We start from the raw sequence: 22,019 nt of genomic DNA, 5'->3' as shown, positions 1-22,019 counted from the left end.
ACACACACACGCACACGCACACACACACGCACAAGGCACAGAGCAGATACTGCCAGGCCGCCGCCACACTGTGAAGCCGCCACACTGTGAAGCCGCCACACTGTGAAGCCGCCACACTGTGAAGCCGCCACACTGTGAAGCCGCCACACTGTGAAGCCGCCACACTGTGAAGCCGCCACACTGTGAAGCCGCCACACTGTGAAGCCGCCAAGGCGACCGCACCGCACCGGCCGCCGGATCCACACGGCACCCCCCCCCCGCCCCGCCCGCACGACCTGCCCCCCCCCCGCCCCTCCAGGCTCGCGCAGCCCGTCCAGGCGTGCAAGGGGCGGTTCCTCTTCACGATGCAGGTCGTCTCTTCACACCTCCCTCTTCACACCTCCCTCTTCACACCTCCCTCTTCACACCTCCCTCTTCACACCTCCCTCTTCACACCTCCCTCTTCACACCTCCCTCTTCACACCTCCCTCTTCACACCTCCCTCTTCACACCTCCCTCTTCACACCTCCCTCTTCACACCTCCCTCTTCCACACCTCCCTCTTCACACCTCCCTCTTCCACACCTCCCTCTTCACACCTCCCTCTTCACACCTCCCTCTTCACGATGCCAGTCTCGCCCACGACACTCCCACACCGCACGTCCCATCCATGACGTGCCTCTTCCCCCCCCCCCCCCCCTCCCCCCCGGCAGGGCGCGAGCTTCGGCGTCGGGGGCTACTCGGCCGGCATCGGCACTGTGCTCGACTCGCTCGACGTGAGATATAGCCGAGATGAGCCGAGAGGAGCCGAGATGAGCCGAGATGAGCCGAGATGAGCCGAGGTGAGCCGAGGTGAGCCTAGACGATTCGGGAGGAGACGAGAGACTGCCCGTGCTGTGCTCGCTCGGCGTGCCGCCGCCCTTCTCCTCCGGAGCAAAAAGCCGTGGGCGGCGCCAACCCCGGAAACCTTCTCGGAGGCTCCTCGGAGGCCTCCCTCGGAGCCCCTGCCCCTCCCGGCAGGTTGGCGCCGTCTTCCCCGTGCAAGACGTGCTCTGCTTCGGTGGAGGAGGCGCGACCAGCCTCTCTTCCCTCGACGCGCAGCGCGCCGCCGCCGCCGCCGCCGCCGCCCGGCGCGACGCGAGGGCGGACGGCGGCGCACACGGGCAGCTCGACGCCGCCAACGCGACGGGCACCGGCGCGGCGGGGATGGCGCGCGAGTCCCGGGGTCGTGCTCCTCTCGCCCTCTTGCTGCGAGAGGGCGGCGGGCTTGGGAGTAGGTGAACGAGATAGTGTGGGACATGATGCCGCAGATCCACCAGGGGACGGAGCTGCTGCTGCTCGCCTCGAGCGCCACGGTCGTCGTCGCGATGCTCGCCCTGCTCGGCCTCGTGGTCGCCATCACCGCGTACGTCAACGACTCGCCGCGCGCGCTCGTGCCGGTGGCGCTGGTCACGACGGCGCTCTGCGGGCTGGTGCTCTCTGCCGCGAGGAGGTCTCTCTCGACACCATCGGAGGAGAGGAGACGGGTGAGTGGTGTGATGCCATCACAGGTGCTCAAGCTCGGGCGCGAGGAGCCCCTCGCCGGCGCGACCGGCTGCTTCGTCGTCCTCGTCCTCTTCTCCGCCTGGCGGCTGCTCGCCTGCGCCTCGTACCACGTCCGCGAGGCCGCCGCCTCGCCACGGGGCGCCGCACGCTTCGCCGCCGGCTGCGCTTGCATCGGCTTGCTCGGCCGGCTGGCGTACGAGTACCGCGGCACGACCGGATCGCGGTGGCTGCTGCTCATCTATGTGACGCTCAGCGCGTCCCTCGGCGGGGTCGCCCTCCTCGCCCCCTTTTGCCTCTCGCGCTCCCTCGCCGGCTTCGGCGCCGTCTCGTCCGCGTGGAAACGCCAGGCGAGCCCCCCACCCCCCTCCCCCCCCCACCCCCTCCCCCCTCCCCCCCTCTCAAGCTCGGGTCTACCCTCGGGCCGTCTCTGGCGCGTGTGACCTCGGGTCATCTCGGAGAAGTTCGGCTGTCATCTCGGGTGGTCTCCGCAGGCACTGCGCAGCGCGTCCCTGGACGGCATCGAAGAGAAGAGAGAGAGCTCTCTGACGACGCCGCGCGCGACGGCGGCCCGCATCCGAGCGCGCCTGCACCTCTTTCACTCCCTCAACGTGCGGCTGGGAGGCATGCCTCGCTGCTACGCGTCGATGCTCGCCGCCCTCCTGCTCGCGATCTTCGTCGTCATCTTTTACACGTGCGCAGCTCGCAGCACGCGCGACCCCTCGCCCGCCCCTCGAGACCCTCGCGAGACGGCTGCAGCTGCACCCTCGCGCGCCAAAACACACAACCCCGGCCCTCCATCCCACCGACGGCCAGCGCTTCACCGCCTCGCCCCCCGCCCGCTGCCAACCCCCAGGCTCGAGTTCTCGCGCGAGCTCAACTCGCGCACGCACTTCGTCTCGCCGCCCCCGCCGCCCTACCCGCCTTGGGCGCCGTATCCGCCCGCCGCGCCGCCGCTGCCCGCCGCGCCGCCGCCGCACGGTTACAGCTACTACGGCTAGCAGCGGCCTAGCAGTGGCCGCACGACGCGCCTCTACTCCTTTTCCCGCAAGGCCACCTTGCCGGGTCCGCGCCTCTCGCCTTATCATCCCTCTCTCTCTCGACGTACGGGCATAGAGTAGCCGTGGCTCTAAGTCGTGCGAGACGGAAACCGAGAGAGTGGAGACTGGAGAGAGAGAGCCCTCTCTGAGCGGCATGCCTCTGAGTTACTCTAGTTAGAGAGAGCCCTCTAGAGAGAGAGATGAAAGTGGAGAAAGAGAGAATTCGAAGCGAACGACTTGCCGAAAATGCTGTCGCACGAGCGCACTTGACGGAACTCAGTCTCACGTTATAACACGCGTCCACAGACCACACACCTCTAATATACGAGAGTCGAGAGACAGAGAGCCCGCGCAGCCGAAGACATTCAACGCACAAGCGCACGTACACAACAGCCGCAAATTTACACGCACAACGTGGCACAGCAGGGGGGCGGAAGGGGCGCACAGAGCGGAGCGCGCAGAGCGGCGCACGTACACGTACACCACGGATCGAAGAGACCGGCGGGCTAGCGACTCGGCGGCGGGCGCAGTGCCATCCAATGCTCCGGCACTGGTAGGAGGCCCGGCCCGTGCGGCTGCGTGGGCGTTTGGCGCGTGCACCCTTGTGCTCCCAGCACGCTAAAGTTAATCGCAGAACAGCTCAAAGTTTAGAGATTCGTCTGCAGGTCCTTTCCTGCGCTCGACTCGCCGCCGCTCGTCGCTCTCGGTTACCCACTTCTGCAGCCGCACCGAGCGCTCTGTCTGCTCGCGGATGGGTTGGACGTACGCAAACTCGGTCAGGCAGAGGAAGGACAGCGCGAGCCCAACATGGTAGAAATTCGCAACCGGGAAGTCGTCTGGGACGTGGAAGATGTCGCTGATCTGGCTGCGAATCCGCGCCACCCGCGAGGGCGAGGGCACGAAGCGTGACGCAGCAACCACACCCGCGAAGAGAGCCTTCATCGGTATCGGACGGCAGACAGCAATGCGAGCGAAGGCGACCGGCTTGACGAAAAACGCTCGCGGCTCGGCCTTGATGATGGCGCAGCTTTGATGAACGTTTTATTTTTATTTTATTTTTTTCTTTTGTTTATCCGCCTGGCTGTTCTTCACCTTTCTACCTACCTACCTACATCCGCTGCCCAACCAGCGGAAAGCGAATGGGGGAGGACCGAGAGGATAAGAGGGCCTCCGGACCGAGGGGGGGGGGCCGCACGGAGAAGCCTCGAGGGGTGACGTCGAGTGAGGATGTACGTCGTGTGCGTGTGTTTAATTAATGTTTATTAGCTCCGAGCAGAGGGGGCGCTCCGCTGCTAGGGGAAACCTGGAGCGCGGACTAACCCTCGGAGACCCGTGTTTACTTTAAGGCCCCTTCCCTGCGAACGCGCACCCCCGGGGCTAGGGCTCTCTAGCCCGCAACCCGATCCCGATCATCCGGCCCGCTGGGTGCGCTCCTCAGCTCCCCGGCCCTGGATGTGAGGTTAATGACTGCACTCCAAGTCGCAAGTGCTCCAAGAGGAGGGAAGAAGGAGGGAGGCAGAGAGACCTTTGGGCTGTGGATCGTCCTTCCAAAATAACCCTGTCAGCAGTTCACCCTCGGGTATGTTCGTAAGAGCTACATACACTGAAAATCCTGCTCCACTCATCACTGTCGTCGCATGCGGGGTTCTTGTTTCTTATCACCCTAACTGTGAAGGAACCTCTCACAGACCAGCGCATAGCGCCATAGGGCGTATTTTCTTCTCATAACAAGGCTGTGATATTGGGCTAGAGCAGGTTTGCCTCTCGCACCCCGTCTGTTTTCCTTTCCTTTTTTTCTCTACAACACCCTCTCTTTTCCTCTCTATTTTCCCGGGAAAACTCCGTGGAAATCGTCAAATTTTGGGCGCTGAGCCGAGTCTGAGGCTGGTTTGGGCCCAAAATCAGCCAAATTTTAGGCCAAATCGGCAAAATGCCGGGAATCCGTCCCGGGCGGCGAGGTGACCGAAAATAATTTAACAACCCGGAAAAAAATTTAGTTTGTTTCATAACATCGAAGGCTAAGCTCAAAAAAATTCACTTCGAACCCGTCCGATGAAAACACAAAAACGTCCCGTCAGAGGAACGCGCGGCTCAATGCCATCGCTTCTGCGGGAGCAGCCTGCGGACCTGTCCGATTGCGTGCAAGCCAAGCAGGAGGGCGCCATCAATGCCACCGCGGTCGCTCTCTTTGATTCGCAAGAACTGAGTCGCCTCGAGCCGGGCACCAGGCAGAGGCGATGTGTAGATTGCGGCCAGCTCCTATTGCGGCCGCTGCAACAACCCCGCCCTGTGCGCGCGCACAGGCTCGAACTGCTGGACGGTCACGAGGTGGTTCTAGTCCTGCAGCGAGTGCAGCTTGCGCAAAGCGGACGCCGCAGCCTGTATTTCGTCATTGCAGACGGCGGAGGCGAAGGCCACGTTACAGTCAGCAGCTCAGGGTCCGCGTATGCCAGCATACACCATCATACGCGAGGTGTGGTGTACTGTATCGAGGCCACCGCGCTCGGCTGTAACGTCTTGCTCGAATACCCTGCAGAGTTCTTCAGCCGGCACGAGAGCTAGCCCTGGTGCTGGAGCTAGTGCAGGTGCTCAAGAACATGCAAGCCCGAGAAGAGACAGTGTCTACCAGACAGCTGAGGCGCACTTGAGCATTGGATAGGGCCGATTCCGCATGGTACGGGACCCCTCTCGATCGTCTCGCCCTCCCTCACTGGTGTGTTGATAGGGGGACAGCTGCCTGAAGTAGAGTCATTGATGAGACAACGAAGTGAGACTTGAGCGTGCCTGAATTTGGAATTTGCTGTGACCAGGCTAAGACAAGACAGAGATCACTGATATTATCACTGTTCGAGCGCATTTGTGACGCAGCGGGTTACACTTGAGTGTTGAAACCGAGAGGAGGAAGACGAGAAAGACGACAGTGTGACGGAAGAAAAAAAAGATGGATCCTCATCGGGGGGAGGCGCCGAGAGACAGAGAAATTAATAAATAAAAACGGACACCCCTACTTTGAGATGGGCAAAAGGAACAGGTCCCCGCCCGTGCGATCTTTGTGCAGGGTTCTTTGTGGGTGTGGTCGACGACTAGCCGGGGTCGTCCTCCCGGCGACGCGGGGGGGACTCGTAGCACTAGCCGTCTTCCACATGGTCCCTCGGGTCCCTGCTACTCTTAATCTCTTCGTACATCCTCCTGCTGATCTCCGCGACGTCCTGCTCCCTCCCTCATCTCGCCCTGCGCGTCTGCTCTGCCTCCCCGTCACGTCTGCCCTGCGTCGTCTGGCGACGGGTCCTCCATGCGATGAGACTTGAGAGAGCGGAATAAATAAATTTTTACGGACACCTCTACTGTGAGATGGGTAAAAAGGAACAGGTCCCCGCCCGTGCGATCTTTGTGCAGGGTTCTTTTGAGAGAGCGGAGCTCATTTGAAAAAAAAACTTATTTTTGAGAGGGGGCGGGGGGACCCGCGAACCGGTAGCGGTACTAATATTGATATCACCGGGCGTCGTCTTGTTCCTCACTTCCCGAAGATGATGATACTCTAGTTACTACGTATACTCTCGGTCGATCTCCGGTAAAAAAACGCTCTACTGGGAGACGAGACCGATGTAGGGGGGCGCTCTCCAATATTGTGGCGCGTCAGGCGGTCTGGAAGATGTTTTGCGTCGCCTTCTTCGGCACGCGCCGCGCCTCCTCGGTGAGCGCGTCCTGCTCCGCCTTGCTCAGCCGCCAGCCGAGGGCGCCCAGGTTGTCCGCCGCCTGCTCGGGCGTTCGGATCCCGACGATGACCACGGCGCCCTGGCACATGACCCAATTGATGGCCACCTGAGAGACGCTCTTGCCGCGCGCGCGGCTCACCTCGCGGAGAGTGTCAAGCAGCGGTGCGAGCCCCGGCGCCAGCTGGCGAAAGAGCACGCCGCGGGGGCCTGCGGGCACACTGTCGGCGTCGTACTTGCCTGAGAGCAGCCCCAGCGCGAGGGGAGAGTAGCCGATCGGAGTCACGCCCAGCTCGCTGCTAGCCTCGAGGAGGCCGGACTCGAGCGGCAGCGTCGAGAGCAGGCTGAGTTGCACCTGAGCCGAGATCAGCCCAGATGAGCCGAGATGATCCGAGATCAGCCCAAGATGAGCCGAGATCAGCCGAGACTAGCCCTGCGTCACGTGGAGCTGCGCCTGGTTCGCACTGTGCGGCACGCCGCGCGAGGCCCAATGCGCGTTCGCCTTGCGCAGCTGCTTCGGTCCGAAGTTGGACGTGCCAACGGCGCCCGCGAGCCCCGCCTCATAGCAGCGCGCGAGCCCGTCCCATAGCGCCGGCTCCTGCCACGGCTGGAAGTTGGCCGCCGACCAATGCGCCTGCACAAGCTCCATGCGCGACTCGCCCATCCGGCGCAGCGACGCGCGGCACGCATCCTCAAAGTCCTCGCCTCGTAGGCGCCAAGGGTAGACGGCCAGCTTTGTGCCGATGGCGACGCGCCGCCGCGCTCGGGCTTCGCGTCGAAAGCGGCCCAGCAACGACTCGGCGCGGCCCTCGCGCGCGCCCGTCCCGTAGGAGTCGCCCGTGTCGAAGAAGAAGCGCCGCCGGTCGACGAGCGGTGCGCCGGCCACGGCACGGCGGAATGCAGCCTCCAACACGGGGTCGGCGGCCTCGTCGTAGCCCCAGAGCAGCTTGTTGCCCCACGCCCATGTGCCGAAACCCAGCCGCTCCACCTCGACGTTCGGAGCGAGCGTGAGAGGGCCGTGACCGCGGGTCGGCAAAAGCACCATGTGTGTGCTCTGCGTATGCCGACTCACGAGGCTCAGGCGGAGCTACAAGGGCTCCGCTGCCGCGCAAAAGGTTCGAGAAGAAATAAATAAAAATAACACGCGCAGACTCTGAGACGAGATGGGATTTAGGGACATGTGTCCCCGCCCTGCACGATCTTGGTGTGAGGGATCTTCAAAGAAGAATTCGCGCATCAGTTCACTTTTTGCTATTCTAGCTTCCCGAGAGAGAGAGAGAGAGAGAGAGAGAGAGAGAGAGACCGAGGCGTCTTGGACGCTCAGCTCTACCTTAAGCTCCTGAGGGGCGCGTGGTTGTAACCACGTAGTATGACTATAGCCCACCACAGACACCCTCCCTGCTCTACACACGTGTGCACACTCCCTCACCCTCTCCTCTCTCCTCTCTCTCTCTCTCTCCTCTCTCCTTTCCTTGTCTGCTGTCTGCCTGACTCAGGCGCAATCTGCCGATGCGAGATTGTGGGTGGGCTGCTCCTAGGGGGCCCTGTGCGATCCGACGGGTAGGGGGGCTGTGCCCGGGCGGTGTCCGGTGTGGAGTCCCCTTCTGATCCCGCCTGAGATGTTGGGTGTGAGGTTGTGGCGGCTTCGATCCCAAGGGGGGGAGCTGATCCCACTCAGTAACCAACTCTCAGGGGCAGTAGGTGGGCGAGCCTCGAGCGCGCTCATCTCGATCGTCAAGGCGTCGCTACGCGCGGTCTTCCGCGGGGGGAGCTTCGTCGACGGGTGCGGGAGCGCGGCGCAGCCAGTGCCGTGGCGATGCCTCCGGCTGTTTGTGGTGGGCGGCTTGCTGCTCGCTGCATGGCGAAAAACTCGTCTCGCCACACGCCAAGGGCTTATGCTCTGGCGAGACGTGAGGCGCATGCGCCCAGGATGGGAGGGGGCATGCGTAACGACACTGCTAGAGATGCCTTTCGGGGCCCAGAGATAAAACTTCTGTGATGCCATGCGTGACCTAGTAGTGTCCCCAGCTATGGGCGTGTCCACGTTGGAGCCAGGTGTGGTGTGGGCGCGAGAATAGCTCCGCCGTTCATGGAGGCAACCGATGCGAGTCGACTGGTGTGTGTCGTCGTGGTTTCGTATCAAGAATTCTCTCTCTCTCTAGCTTCCCCCAAGAAACGGCGATGCCATCCCCGACTTCCTTCGTGGACCTCGAGGCGCCGTCTGCCGCAGCTCCGTTCGAGTCATGGCTGCGGAGCGGAGCCGCTTGGAGCCCCCGCTGCCCCGCAGGCTCATCCTCCGCGTCATGCGCTTTGCGTCGCTGGCACACTACCGCCAGGTGACGCCGCTCGAGAGTGACGCCGCCGTTCCGCCCTCAGATTTGCGGCACGCCCGGGTGGCCCTTGCCGCCCACCAGCAGGCCGACGGCGACAAGCACGAGCAAGACCCCGCCCGCCGTCAGCATGTACACCTTGAGGTTGCTCTCCGCGACGAGTGGCTGCAGGAAGACAGTGTTGGGGCTCGGGCTGTAGCCAGCGTGGAGCACCCACTGGCTCGCGCCCGCGTTGGCCGCGAGCTCGCGGCGAGCAGACGACTTGTCTGGCCGGTCGACGACGCAGAGGTAGCCGCCGCCCGAGGCAAAGGCAGGGGGGAAGCATAGCCCCGTCACGTTGGTGCCGGTCAGGCCGAGGAGCTCAAAGGTCGAGCGGTGCGGGAAGCCGTTGTGCATGAGCTCGCCCTTTGGGATCGAGACGGTCGCGCTCATAGTGACGTGCTCCGCGTACCAGCAGCCGCGGAGGAAGCAGACCTCGGAGGTCGCCGCCGTGGAGGGCATGCCGCTCTGCATGGCTGCACTGACCACCTTCGCCTCCTCGGCGGAGAGGGGCGCGTTGCACGAAAAGAGCTTGTCGGCATCCTCCGTCGACATGTCCTGCTCCTCCACCTCGTAGTCGGGATAGGCAAACGGGCACATCCCCTTGTCAGCGTCCAGCGACGTATCCACCTCAAAGTAGGCGGCACACGGCAGGACAGCGAGCGCAGCAAGGACGGCGCGGAACATCATGACGACGAGACGAAACACCTGCCGCACGGAGGTGCGTTGCGGCGCGAAGGGGCAATCTCCACACCTCCTTGGGGGAGATTGCGGCGCTGCGCGCCTGTTATATGCCACCCGCCCGCGTCCTTTTGTGAACGAGAAGAAACCGAAGTCGCCTATTTTTTCTTCAGGCTCTGGCAAATCGGAATTCTTTGGTGCTGTCCCCTCGCCGCTCGCGCGTTAACGAGAAGAAAGCAAAAACTGTTGGCCCCGTACGCGCTCTCATCTAGAGAGAGAGAGAGAGAGAGAGAGAGAGAGAGAGAGAGAGAGAGAGAGAGAGAGAGAGAGAGAGAGAGAGAGAGAGAGAGAGGAGAGAGAGATTTGCTGTCAGGAATTTTTTGTAGGGTGCGAATTGTTTTGTCGGTGAGCCCTCCTCGCGCGAGTATCGACGACTGATCGCCATAACACAACCACCTTGAAGACGTGCTCCGCCCAACCGCAGCCGATCTTGCCACCTTCCGCCGCCCATGGCGTCCTTCGCGTCTCTGCCCGCCAAGGGCCTGCCCCCGAAGCCTCCAGACAAGGGAAGCTTCCCACTCGACCACTTCCGAGAGTGCTCGGAGCTCAAGTCGGAGTACATGGGCTGCCTGAAGCAGCACAGCATGCAGGCCCGCCGCCCGGCTCGCTGCAGCTGCGCGCCTCCGCCCACACCTGCGACCCACGCCGCGCGCCGCAGATTGACGCATGCCGGGACCTGTCGGCGTCCTACCTGCAGTGCCGGATGGACAGGAAGCTCATGGCGCCGGAGGAGCTCGAGCGGCGCGCTCGCCGCGCTGCCCAGAGCGCCCCGCCGCGCGCGGTTCAACACGCCGCCCCCGCGCCGGCAGGTTGGGGTTCGCCAAGAAGGAGGCGGCGGTGGCGGTGGGCGAGGGAGACCAGCCCGTGCAGATCGAGGAGAAGAAGAGAGCGGGCTTCGTGGCGGGTATGTCCAAGGCAAATAAGTAACGTGCCCGTATGAATATTGTGTATGTAAAAACACGATAGTATGAGTGTCCCGTCCTTCGCGTAAAGCCGGTACCACCGCGTATCTCTCGGCTCTCCTAAAAGCCTGAACTCTATCGACCGCGGGGGCGCCGGTCCGTGCTCCGCGAGCCGGGGTCCGGTGGTCATCGGCGTGTTTATCCCTGTAGCAAGTAGCATGCATGCTCGTCGCGCGCGGGCGGGCAGCTCGTCGGAGCCGCCCAGAGGAGAGGAGGGGCGACGTCGCTCAGGCGGCGAGGACGGGCTCCTTGCCGGGCACGAGCTGGAAGGAGGGCGTCGAGGTTGCGATCTCGAGCTCCTCCTCGTTCATGTCCGCCTCGATGTCGGCGAAGAGCGGCGTGGAGAGGTAGCGCTCGCCCGTGTCGGGCAGCATGGCGAGGATGACCGACCCCTCAGGCGCCGTCTTGGCCGTCTCCAGCGCCGCCCACATCGTGCCGCCGCCCGAGATGCCCGTGAGGAGCCCCTCCTTGGCGGCGAGCGCCTTGGCGGTGGCGATGGCCGAGGCGGCGGGGATGGGCACCAGCTCGTCGTTGAGCTGGTCGGGCGCATCGTCGAGCACCTTGGGGATGAAGTCCGGCGTCCAGCCCTGGATCGGGTGCGGCTTGAAGGCGGGGTGCGACCCGGCGGGGGCGCCGTCGGCGAGCCGCTCGGTCGGGATGCCACTCGCGAGCAGGCCGGCGTCCTCCGGCTCGGCGAGGATGATCTTGAGGTCGGGCCGCTCCTGCGCGGCGGGTCGTCGGCGGCTCATCGGGACGGCTCATCGGCCGGGTCATGGACAAAGGGGACATGAACAAAGGGGCGCGGCGGCGGCGCGCGCCTTTTTGAGCGCGCGTCCGGCGCCGTTGAAGGTGCCTCCCGTGCCGTAGCCCGTGACCCAGTAGTCGAGCTTCTTGCCGCTGAAGTCGGTGAGGATCTCGGGCCCGGTGGTCGCCTCGTGGAACTTCCAGTTGGCCTCGTTCTCAAACTGGTGGCACAGGAACCAGCCGTGCTTGGCGCAGAGCTCCTCCGCCTTGCGCACCATGCCGGTCCCCTTGCCCGCCTTGGGCGTGACGATCACCTGAGGGACACGAGACCGGGTCCGGCGCCGACACGCGGCCCGGACAAGGCTGACGAGCAGGTCTCACCTTGGCGCCAAGCATGCGCATCAGCCGGCGCCGCTCGACCGAGAAGGGCTCGGCCATGCAGATGACGCAGTCGTACCCGCGCTGCGCGCACACCATCGCGACGGCGATGCCGGTGTTCCCAGACGTCGCCTGGCGGTAAGGGGGAGGCGGTGTGGCGGCGGTGTGCGGGTCTGGAAGCTTTTCCGGAACGGCTCGCCTCAACGACGGTGTCGCCCGGCTTGAGCGCGCCGCGCTCCTCGGCGTCCTGGATGATGGCTAGGGCGAGGCGGTCCTTGACCGACGCGAGCGGGTTGAAGAACTCGCACTTGGCGTACACGTCGACCGGGTACGGGTTGAGCTTGTCCGAGATCTTGACGACCGGCGCTGAGCGGGGCGGCGGGCGACAGCCGGGTGAGGGGAGGCGCCGCGGCCGTACCGTGGCGGGGCTGGCTGGCGAGGGCGGCGGCGGCGGCGGCGGCGAGGATGCGGTGATGGAGGCGGCGAGAGGGCGGTGGCGACGGCGCAGGCGGGGCGGGCCGGCTCTCACTATTGCCAATCGTCTGCGTGATGTCCGAGTAAAGCGTGCCTCGGCCTGGCTTCTTGCCGCCGAAGAGGTTGAGGGCGACGGACGACGAGAGGGAGAAGGCCAGCATCGTGCACGAGATGAGCTGCCGCTCGCGACGGCGTCCCGAAGGTGCCCGCAGGGGTCCTCGCACAGATTTCAAAGGGCCGGTGATTCTCTTCAGCCGGTGGTGAGCCGGTGTGTGTGCGTGCCAGTGTGCTGTGAGAGAGGCTTGTATTTTAAGAATTCTTCTCTCCATCGGAGTCCGCGGAGGATAAGGGAGGGCGCTTGGGGGTCTAAATTTAGTGCGTGTGAAGTGTTTAGCATATTTAGCGCACTTTAACGCAAACTTAGCGCAAATTTAGCGCGAATTTAGCGCAAATTTATTTCTCTCTCTCAAATTTAGCGCAAATTTAGCGCAAATTTAGCGCGAGTTCACTTGCGACTTTACATCCAGATTTAGCGAGGTTTAGTGCGTCTTTAGTTAGTCCAGCCGTGCAGTAGGATCCAGCCGCAGACCCTCGCTGGGCCTCCCTCCGGCCCTGCAGTTCCCTGGTCCCTGCCCATTCGCAAAAGTTAACACAAACTCGTGTGAGTGTTAGAGTTGTTTGGTATTGCTAAAAATCTCTCTCTCTCTCAAAAGTTCCCCGTCCCATCCCCAACCGTGGTCTGGATCCTTCATCCTTTGGTTCAACATTGGCTTTGAAATTCCAAGACCAGTCCAAGACCGACCCTCACCTCTACTCTATACAGCTGGTGGTCACGGGCACAGCATGGGTTGTGCGGTCGGAGGTGGTGCTTGCGGTGGCGCATTCAACTGTGCTGGTCCTCCTCTCGGGAATCGGTTATGTGCCTGTGCTCAGTCGGGAGATCTTGCTCTGGAGGGCTGCATATCTAGCCTCACTGGGAGCCTGCCTTTGGGTCAGAGGGCAGGGGCCAGGCTGCAGGCATCTCCTGTGGTGCATTCTTGGCAGCCAAGGAGCAAAGCACGCGGCCCTGGCTAGCTGTGGTGTGGCTGGGAAGCTGTGCTAAAGATGCGTGCCCGCACTAAGAGAGAGATTTTTAGCAATACCAAACAACTCTAACACTCACACGTCATTTTTCGCACTAAAGATGTGGGACCCACACTAAATGTACTGCAGCTGCCCGCACCTAAAGTGAACTAAATGTGGCGCTAAATTGGAGATAAAACACACTAAATATGTGCTAAATATGTGCTAAATTTGCGCTAAATTTGCGCTAATTTTGCGCTAAATTTGCGAGAGAGAGAGTTAAAGTCGCACTATATACGCACTCGAGCACGCACTAAATAGCGCACTAAACTATCACTAAAGTTCATTCACACGCACTAAATTTAGACCCAAGCGCCCTCCGATAAGCTAGCTAGCCAGGCGGGTCGAATTTCTTTTTTCCAACACGCGCCGACTTGGGCACGGAGCTCTCATCAACACATATATGTCGAGAGATGATTGTCGAGGCTTTGGTGGGGCAGCGCGTGCGAGAGAGAGAGAAGCGCTTGCCCTCCGTATCGCCTCCTCGAATCGCCTCCAGCCGTTTCGTGCGCAGCCTGCCTCCCTCGGATGCTGCGGGGCATCCCTTCCCCTCCTCCATGTCGTCTAACAGAAAAAAAGGATGGATGGGCGTCCAAGGGATGGGGAGAAACACAGCCAGACCTAACCTCGCAGCTCGCACTTGGAGCACGAGAAGTGCCTTGCGCTAAAGATAGAAAGAAAGAAAACGAGGCGCTAGGTTTCGTTATGTGCCGAGGATTTCTTCCAACACGCGCCGACTTGGGCACGGAGCACACACATCTCTCATCAATGGCTGGACTGGCCCGCTCCGTGCGCCTCTTCGCGCGGAGCAGCTCGTCGAACGCTGCGCTGGCGGCGCCGCCGCACCTCGCTAAGGCGGCCTCCGTCCGGCGGCGCCTCGAGGAGCAGGTGCTCGCGTCGCAGCTTGGCGGCGGCGAGCAGCGGATCGCGTCGCAGCACAACCGCGGCAAGCTGACGGCGCGCGAGCGGCTGGAGCTGTTCCTCGACCCGGGCAGCTTCCGCGAGTACGACGCGCTCAAGGCGCACCGCTGCATCGACTTTGGCATGCAGGAGCAGGTGCCGCCGGGCGACGGCGTCGTGACGGGCCACGGCCTCGTCGACGGCCGGCGGGTGTTTGTATTTTCGCAGGACTTCACAGTGTTCGGCGGGTCGCTGTCGGAGTCGCACGCGGAGAAGATCTGCAAGGTCATGGACCAGGCGATGCTCGTCGGCGCGCCCGTCATCGGGCTCAACGACTCTGGCGGCGCGCGGATCCAAGAAGGGATCGCGTCGCTCGCCGGGTACGCCGAGGTCTTCCAGCGGAACGTGGAGGCGTCGGGGGTGGTGCCGCAGCTCTCGGTAATCATGGGGCCGTGCGCGGGCGGCGCCGTCTACTCGCCCGCCATGACCGACTTCACGATGATGGTTGACCACACGTCGTACATGTTTGTGACGGGCCCCGAGGTTGTCAAGACAGTCACCAACGAGGTCATCACGGCGGAGGAGCTGGGCGGCTCGCGCACGCACACGCGCACGTCGGGCGTGGCGCACCTCTCCGCCGCCAACGACCTCGAGGCCATGTCCGCTCTCCGCCGTCTGGTCGGCTTCCTCCCCTCCTCCAACCGCGAGCCTCCGCCGGTGCGACTTTCCGAGACGCTCCCCGTGACCCTATGCTCCCCGTGACCCTTTCCCGCCGCGCCGCCGTCCACGGCCCGCCTCGCCGCCGCCCAGGGCGTCTCGACCCGCCCCACTGGCGCCCGGGACGCACACACGCCCGGTGGCGTGCCCCCTGTCGCGCCCCTGTCCCCTTCTTCACCCTGCTCCTCGCCCCGCCCTTCTTCACCCTGCTCCTCGCCCCGCCCTTCTTCACCCTGCTCCTCGCCCCGCAGGTTCGCGAGACGGAGGACTCGCGCGCGCGCAAAGGCGAGCCTCACTCCCACCGCCGCTCCTCGCCGCCGCCTCTCCGCATCCCGCCGCCTCTCCGCATCTCGCCGCCTCTCCCCTCCCTGCCGCGCCTCGCTCCCACCCGCCCGCCACTCCCCTTGCCCGCCCCTCTCCTTTGCCCGCCCCTCCCCTCGCGACCGCTCAGCCTCCGCCTCCCCGCCCCTCACCGTCGCCCTCCCCGCGCCAAGACTCGGCGCTCGACCGGATTGTCCCCGAGGATCCCGCCGTGCCGTACGACATGGGCGGAGCTGTGAACAGCGTCTCTTCACACCTGCCGCTGTGAATAGGATCCCAACGTGCCGTACGACATGGGCGCGCTGGTGCGGCGCGTGCTCGATGACCGCGAGCTGCTCGAGGCCTCCCCCTCGACTGGCGTGGCTGCTTTCTCTCGAGACTCGAGAACTGACTCGCGGCGTGTGCGCGCAGGTCTCGCCCAGCTACGCGAAGAACATCATCACCGGCTTTGGGCGGATGGAGGGGGCGACGGTCGGCATCGTCGCGAACCAGCCGCAGGAGCTGGCGGGCTGCCTCGACATCGACGCCTCGGCCAAGGCTGCCCGCTTCGTCCGCTTCTGCGACTGCTTCAACATCCCGCTCCTCACATTCGTCGACGTGCCCCCGCCTCCGTGCCACGCGGACCCTCCCCGGACCCTCCCCCGACCTCTCCGGCCCCCGACGCACAGGTGCCCGGCTTCCTGCCCGGCCGCGCTCAGGAGCACGGCGGCATCATCCGGCACGGCGCGAAGCTCCTCTTCGCGTACGCCGAGGCGACGGTGCCCAAGGTGACGGTCATCACGCGCAAGGCGTACGGCGGCGCGTACGACGTCATGTCCTCAAAGCACCTGCGCGCCGACGTCAACTACGCGTGGCCGTCGGCCGAGGTTGCCGTGATGGGCGCCAAGGGCGCGGTCGAGATCATCTTTCGCGGCAAGAACGTCGAGGAGGAGACCCTGCGGTACGAGGCCAAGTTTGCGAACCCGCTCGTCGCCGCGCAGCGCGGCTTCGTCGACGCGGTCATCTCGCCGAGCGAGACGCGCACCCGCATCTGCGAGGACCTCGAGCTGCTCCGCGACAAGCAGGTGCAGCGGCCGTGGAAGAAGCACTCCAACATCCCGCTCTGAGGCGACCGCCCGGAGCGCCGAGCCGGTGGGGGGGGGCAGAGGTGGCGGAGGCGGGCCGCCGTGGGTCGGTCGCAGCGTCGTGGCGTGCCAGGCGAGAGGGCCCCGCCGCGCGCTGGCTCGCTCTGAGGCGAGCTGGACGCCAGCCAGCGTGCGTGCGCGCACGCGAGAGGCCGAGACGGCGGCGCACCCTCCGCCGACGCCATAGGTGTGAAGAGATAGACGCGCGTTTCCACGCTCCCGCGGCGCGCGCAGTGACGTGTCCCCTTGTCGCTTGTGTTTTCATGTGTGGTGCGCGCGTTGTGAGCGCGTCTATTTCGTCAACGATCAGAGCGAGAGATAGAGCCGAGCGCGGCAAATACGAAATAGGGCAAACAGCGTAACAGGAATATCGGATGCATGTCCCTTAGCCTTTGCCAATTCGCATTCATATAAATATATTAACATTACCTCTGTCCTCTCTCCACTCGTTCCCGTCTACTTATATGCACACATATATGTGCCACTGGAAGGAGCTCTCGCCCCGTCCCTCCCCTTGTCTCGTGCCGGACACACGTTGATCACAACACACACGGCCGGGGCCGCGGGCCCGCTCTTCTGTTTGGGGTTGTGTCTTGTGACGAAGGGTGAGGGGACGGATTGAAGATCCCTCACACCAAGATCGTGCAGGGCGGGGACATGTTGCATGTGCATGTGCATGTCCCTGAATCCACCTCATTCGATTTTTTTGTTTATTTACCGCCGGAAAGTAAAAGACGGGGGAAGGTCCCGGTAGGCCACTAGGAAGGGTGCTCAACCGACCCTTGGGCTTGGCGCTGCCGCCCCGCTTTCACCAATGGGTCTCATTGGTCTGCTCCTCGGCTCTACGATTATCGTCGGAGCTGCGCCAACCTTTGAGGTGCGGAGTATGATGGGCCACGCCTGCCACACACGATGGGACCCCAAACGGTCATATGTTGACGCAGGTGACGGACGACAGTGCGGCTGCAATCCTGGAGAAGAACGCCCCTTTCACTGCGGGAGAATGGCGTCGTGAGCCTGACTGGCACAAGTGTGTGTGACGTGTGGACAAAGCTCACGCCGCCACGACAATCGCACCCGACGCCCATTGGCAATGCTAGGTATCAAGACGCGATGCCCAATGGCCTCCGCAGTCTGGAGAGCCTCTCCGCCATCCAGTGCAGTCCGGAAAGAGAGGGGTGTACGGAATACAGCCCCTCTCTGCAAGCGATCGGCAGCACCGCGTCGGCATTGGCGACGCTTCCTTCTCTCGCCATCCCGGCTCCGGGCGGCTTGGTGGCCGGGGTATCCTTGGCTCTCATCGGTGGGCTTGCTTGATGCTGGCTCTTGCTCCCCCTATCCTGTGGCCGTAAGCCTGCAGTGGATGTTGCAGGCACGACGCTCCGCGCCGCGGCGGGGTTCACTGCAGAGGCCTTCATGCTCGGCGATGTGCTCCCTCTCGTACGCAATGGGGCTTTCGAGAGACTCGGTGCGATGAGAGTAGCCCTATTAGTGGCGCGGCCACGCACGAGTCTCACCCCGCGAGGCGGACCATGGCCCCATGCGCCAGGCCCCCCACTCGACAGCGAGGAGGCTACGCGTCGTGAGGTACTTGCTGCGGCTGAAGCTGTCGCTGGGCAGCTGACGCGAGCGGCTCATGGCGCGGCGTCGGCTGACTATGGGCGCGATTTGGGAAGGGAAGGGTGGCAGCACTACTCGTCCCACCCTTGCGCGAGGGCGTTCCGTCCATTGTAGGCACATCTACAACGAGGTCGAGGCGATGCACACCCGGATGATGCGTTCGCTGCTTGCGCCGTCAGCGGAGGGCTCCGGCTCAGCAAGGCTCTATGTCGGGGCCGAGGCGATCTCGGCTAGCGAACGAGCCGACCTTGCAGCGCACATGGGTGGGTCCGCGTTTCGCCCGGCCACCGCATCGGCACTGCTCACCTACGTTCGCGAGCATTCGGCGCCCGCAGACCCAGCTGGTGCGATGTGCGCAGTGTGGCGAGCGCACACTGCCATCGTGACTCTGCGGGCAAGAGCATTTCTGCTCGAGGCCCTGAGCGCCTTCGGCGTGGCTCGAGGCGTGGATGAGATTTCGCAGCGCTTGCGCACGGACCTGCAGGGCTACGAGGAGGCGCTGCAGCAGGTCCAGATCGACATGCCTCCCGGCGGCGCCGGGGCTCTGCCGAACAGGTATGCTTTCAACCTCGTCCAAATGCCACCATTCGTGCACACCCACGACGAGGGTCGCCACCGCCTGACGGCGGCACTGCCGCTGCCCATCCGGATCAACCACACCGCATGGGGGGTCGGCGCCGGCGCCGACCCAAAGTGCGACCGCAACGAGGCGCCGCTCACCTTCGACCCCTTCCGCGCCTGGCTCTTTCCGGGCATGAGCGCCGACTTTTTCCCGTCGAGCTGCCTCTGCTGCGCTCCTCGCCCCGTGGCGCCGAGCCTGCAGACCCAATTCTCATGGGGGTGCGCCCGGGCCTAGGCTGGCGACGCGTGCAACGAGCTGGGAGGATCGGCAAATTTTTGTGGCCTGTGTGTGCCCGCTGCACCGTCCGGCCCTCGGGGTTCCGCGTCGGGGGTGTTCCTGACATCCTGACGCCGTCGAGCATTGCCACCTTCGCGGTTCTTAAATACTTTGGAGTATGTATGTATCGAAGGTGAAACACAGTCAAACCAACGTGCAACGACTGGTGGGACCACATCCGCGCGGCAGCGCGCGGTATGGGTGCGGGACGCAAGACTTCTAGGGGGGGCGGGACCGGGTTATACCTCCGCGCTCTCTGTGTGAGGCGCCCCAGACCCCCCCCTCTGAGGACGGGTCGGACCCCTGGCTTGGAGGCACAGAGGGTTTGACTCTGACTCTGTGCCGCCTCTGTGGCCTCTCTTGGCTGATTTTGGCCTCAGGAGGGTCCCTGGCCGAGGGTCTACTGTCTCTTGGGGCGCGGCACAGAGGGCTTTTTCGTGACCTGAGAGGGTAGCCCCCTCACGGCAGAGGCGAGAGCCCAGGGCGGAGGCCGGAGCTGCCTAGCCCTCCACGAACGGCGCTGACCAGTGAGGGCGGGGAGGGGCGGCAGTAAAACATGTATGACTTTAAGCAGCGAGCATGACTATAAGGCGCTACTCTATGCTCGAGCGCCCGGCACCACACAGCTTACTGCTGCTGCAGGCTCGCCCACAGCGCCCGCGCCGAGCCCTGCACGACAGCTTCGCGCGGCCCGCGGCGCCGACCTGTCAAACTGAGGATGTGTTGGAGTGGTTGGAGGAGAGAAAGTTTCGCAAATCCTGCGCAACGCTGCCTATGCGGCTCGCACTCGCCCGGCGGGCCTCCGTCCCACAGCCGCCCGGGCGTGCCAGGGGTCGGCCTGGCGCTGCGCTGCTCGCACGCTGCACTGCGCAAAGCTGCGACAACAAGGGGAGGCGCCTGAGCTTGAGCGTTGAACCTCAGCACTGCTCTACGCTGTGCTGGCTGATGCAGTACTGCCAGTGCGCTGACTGGCGCGCGGGTGCGCATCGCCGCGCGTGGCACGGGAGGCTCGAGAGGCGCGGCTGTCAGTCAACCCCGCGGCGCGTGTGGGCGCCGTGGAAGCTGCTCGAAAGGCTGCGGGCATCGCTGCGGCAAAAGCGCCCGTCCTTTGCTTTGCTTTGCCCGCGTTTTACGAGAACTTTCGGTTTATCGTGGCCGCCAAACTTTACCTCGCTGTTTCTTTATAGGCGTCTGCAAGCTGCGTATTCTTGTATTATCGTCGAGTAGTACAGGTACTGCGCGCGGGGGCGGTACGTATTCCCGTATCACTAGCTCCGAGTAGAGGGGGCGTTCTGCAGTTAAGGGGAAACCTGGTACACGGGGCTAACCCTCGGACGGAGGGTATTCTTGTATCCATTATAGCTCCGAGTAGAGGGGGCGGTCTGCTGCTAGGGGAAACCCGGAGCGCGGAGCCAACCCTGCTCGGAGACCGTGTTTACTTTACGGCCCTTTCCCTGCGAACGCGCACCCCCCAGGGCTAGGTCTCTCTTGCCCGTAACCCGATGCCAATCATCCGGCCCGCTGGGTGCGCTTCTTAGCTCCCCGGCCCTGGATGTGAGGTTACCGACTGCACTCCAAGTGCTCCAAGTGGCCGCCCGAGGAGGAGGTAGTGATCTCCACGTCCGTCCCCTGCTCCAGCTTGGCCATGAGGCGCCGCGGCGTCCGCGTGAGCTCGAACTTGAGGATGAGGTATCCGAAAAAATGGAAACTGGGGGGGTGGGGTGGTGTGTGTGTGTGTGTGTGTGTGTGTGTGTGTGTGTGTGTGTGTGTGTGTGTGTGTGTGTGTGTGTGTGTGTGTGTGTGTGTGTGTGTGTGTGTGTGTGTCGCGGCTGGTGCTGCGGCGATGCCTCCGGCTGTTGCGGCGGGCGGCTTGCTGCTCGCTCCTGCATGGCGAAAAACTCGTCTCGTCGCACACCAAGGGCGTATGCTCTGGCGAGACGTGAGGCGCATGCGCCCAGGAGGGGAGGGCGCATGCGTAACGACGCTGCTAGAGATGCCTTTCGGGGCCCAGAGATAAAACTTCTGATGCCATGCGTGACCTAGTACAGTTGTAGTGTCCCCAGCTATGGGCGTGTCCACACGTTGGAGCCAGGTGTGGTGTGGGCGCGAGAATAGCTCCGCCGTTCATGGAGGCAACCGATGCGAGTCGACTGGTGTGTGTCGTCGTGGTTTCGTATCAAGAATACTCACTCACTCACACGGGAGGGGGGGTCTCTCTGTGCTTGGTGGGGGATCACGACAGACTTGAAATACCGCTGAAAACTCCCTCTGAGGAGCGGCCTCGCGGGGCTTGCCTTGGCCGGTCTCAGAGAGAGGGTCCCCGTACGTAGCCTCAGAGGCTGCGCCGAGAGAGGCTGGCTTGGCGGCACACAGGCCTTCAGAGGGTCGGCCCAGGCACCCTCTGAGCCGCTCGTTGATGGCCTCTCTTGGCACAGAGGGTACCCTCTGAGAACAAACCTAAACAAACCCTCTGAGACGAGCCTTTCTGGCTTCCTAAGGTAGGTAGGTAGGTAGTAAGGTGAAGAACAGCCAGGCTCGGACTGGACACCAACGCGGTATGGGTGGACGCTGGACAGATGATGACGACACGCACGAGCGACCTAAGCATTGCTAAAAAAGAAAAAATACGCCGCGCCTGCGGCAGCCGCCTTCGCACCAACTGTCTTCGGCCCCGGCCCGGCGATTCTCACCTACCCCACTTCTGTAACGATGGCGATGATCAACGTCACGAACGTGTCGGTGCTCAACAACCCTTCCAGGTTCTTCTCCGACTTCCAGGCGCGCCCTCGCCACCCACGCCGCGCGCCCGCTGCGCGTTTCCCGGCTGACGCCGCTGCGCGAGCGTGCGCACCGCAGTTTGAGGTGAGCTTCGAGTGCCTCGCGCCGCTGAGTGAGGACATCGAGTGGAAGCTCATCTACGTCGGGTCTGCCGAGAGCGACGAGCACGACCAGGAGCTTGACTCCATTCTGGTCGGCCCGATGCAGGCGCGGCCGTCCGCGCGCTCACGCCACCTCGACCATCGCCCCTCCCGCGCTACGCGCCCCGTCCGGACGAGGCTGGCTGCCGCAGAGTGACGCCCGACGCCTTCCCGCCTCTCCAGGCGAGCTCATACAAGATTGTCTTCCAGGCGCGGGAGCCCGCACCCGACCATGGCCGCTTCCCCTCTCCGCACTCGCCGTCGCTCCGCCGCCGCACCGAAGCGCCCGCCGAAAGCTGAGCGGTCGCTTGTCCCACAGGCCGACCCTCCCGATCCGCTCAAGATCCCGTCGCATGATTTGCTCGGCGTGACGGTGCGAGCGGCGAGGGGAGGGCGAGGGCGGGGGTAGGGCAGGGCGAGGGGAGAGCGGTTGCGGGGGTGCAAGGCGGCGCGAGGTG

General features: G+C 63.7%; 6 protein-coding genes across 6 annotated transcripts in view; 4 read left to right on the top strand and 2 right to left on the bottom strand.

Annotated features, from left to right (window-relative positions):
* Window positions 1–2,963, top strand: part of EMIHUDRAFT_437349 (hypothetical protein) — a 4,919-nt gene extending 1,956 nt beyond the window's left edge. Inside the window, exons 5-8 of the mRNA XM_005764751.1 lie at window positions 299–350; window positions 692–1,870; window positions 2,015–2,214; window positions 2,377–2,963. Of these exons, the coding sequence (XP_005764808.1) occupies window positions 299–350; window positions 692–814 (175 nt within the window). The 3' untranslated portion in view covers window positions 815–1,870; window positions 2,015–2,214; window positions 2,377–2,963. The remainder of the gene's footprint in view (window positions 1–298; window positions 351–691; window positions 1,871–2,014; window positions 2,215–2,376) is intronic.
* Window positions 2,964–6,196: 3,233 nt separating this feature from the next.
* EMIHUDRAFT_67124 (hypothetical protein) lies at window positions 6,197–7,318 on the bottom strand (the record flags this gene model as incomplete). The annotated part of the gene is made up of 2 exons (XM_005764750.1): window positions 6,197–6,628; window positions 6,716–7,318. The coding sequence occupies 2 exons, from the start codon at window positions 7,316–7,318 to the stop codon at window positions 6,197–6,199; spliced, it is 1,035 nt and encodes a 344-aa protein (XP_005764807.1).
* A 2,514-nt stretch (window positions 7,319–9,832) lies between these two features.
* On the top strand, window positions 9,833–10,306 carry EMIHUDRAFT_67095 (hypothetical protein; the record flags this gene model as incomplete). The annotated part of the gene is made up of 1 exon (XM_005764749.1): window positions 9,833–10,306. The coding sequence occupies one exon, from the start codon at window positions 9,833–9,835 to the stop codon at window positions 10,304–10,306; it is 474 nt and encodes a 157-aa protein (XP_005764806.1).
* A 30-nt stretch (window positions 10,307–10,336) lies between these two features.
* Window positions 10,337–12,132, bottom strand: EMIHUDRAFT_452198 (cysteine synthase). Its single transcript, XM_005764748.1, has 5 exons — window positions 11,997–12,132; window positions 11,667–11,833; window positions 11,471–11,599; window positions 11,164–11,403; window positions 10,337–11,067 (listed from the first exon to the last, which is right to left on the bottom strand). The coding sequence occupies exons 1-5, from the start codon at window positions 12,100–12,102 to the stop codon at window positions 10,573–10,575; spliced, it is 1,137 nt and encodes a 378-aa protein (XP_005764805.1). The 5' UTR covers window positions 12,103–12,132; the 3' UTR covers window positions 10,337–10,572.
* Window positions 12,133–13,808: 1,676 nt separating this feature from the next.
* Window positions 13,809–16,107, top strand: ACC-3 (putative propionyl-CoA carboxylase; the record flags this gene model as incomplete). The annotated part of the gene is made up of 6 exons (XM_005764747.1): window positions 13,809–14,680; window positions 14,932–14,965; window positions 15,175–15,203; window positions 15,274–15,342; window positions 15,413–15,598; window positions 15,670–16,107. Exons 1-6 carry the CDS (start codon window positions 13,832–13,834, stop codon window positions 16,105–16,107), a joined length of 1,605 nt encoding a protein of 534 aa, XP_005764804.1. The 5' UTR covers window positions 13,809–13,831.
* A 5,251-nt stretch (window positions 16,108–21,358) lies between these two features.
* Window positions 21,359–22,019, top strand: part of EMIHUDRAFT_67088 (hypothetical protein) — a gene marked incomplete at both ends in the record, with an annotated part of 1,332 nt that continues 671 nt past the window's right edge. Inside the window, 3 exons of the mRNA XM_005764746.1 lie at window positions 21,359–21,636; window position 21,714; window positions 21,863–21,934. Coding sequence (XP_005764803.1) covers window positions 21,359–21,636; window position 21,714; window positions 21,863–21,934 — 351 coding nt within the window. The remainder of the gene's footprint in view (window positions 21,637–21,713; window positions 21,715–21,862; window positions 21,935–22,019) is intronic.

This window comes from Emiliania huxleyi, assembly GCF_000372725.1.
Source record: "Emiliania huxleyi CCMP1516 unplaced genomic scaffold EMIHUscaffold_58, whole genome shotgun sequence".
Taxonomy (NCBI): Eukaryota; Haptophyta; order Isochrysidales; family Noelaerhabdaceae; genus Emiliania; species Emiliania huxleyi.
This window is presented reverse-complemented; position numbering and strand designations above follow the sequence as displayed.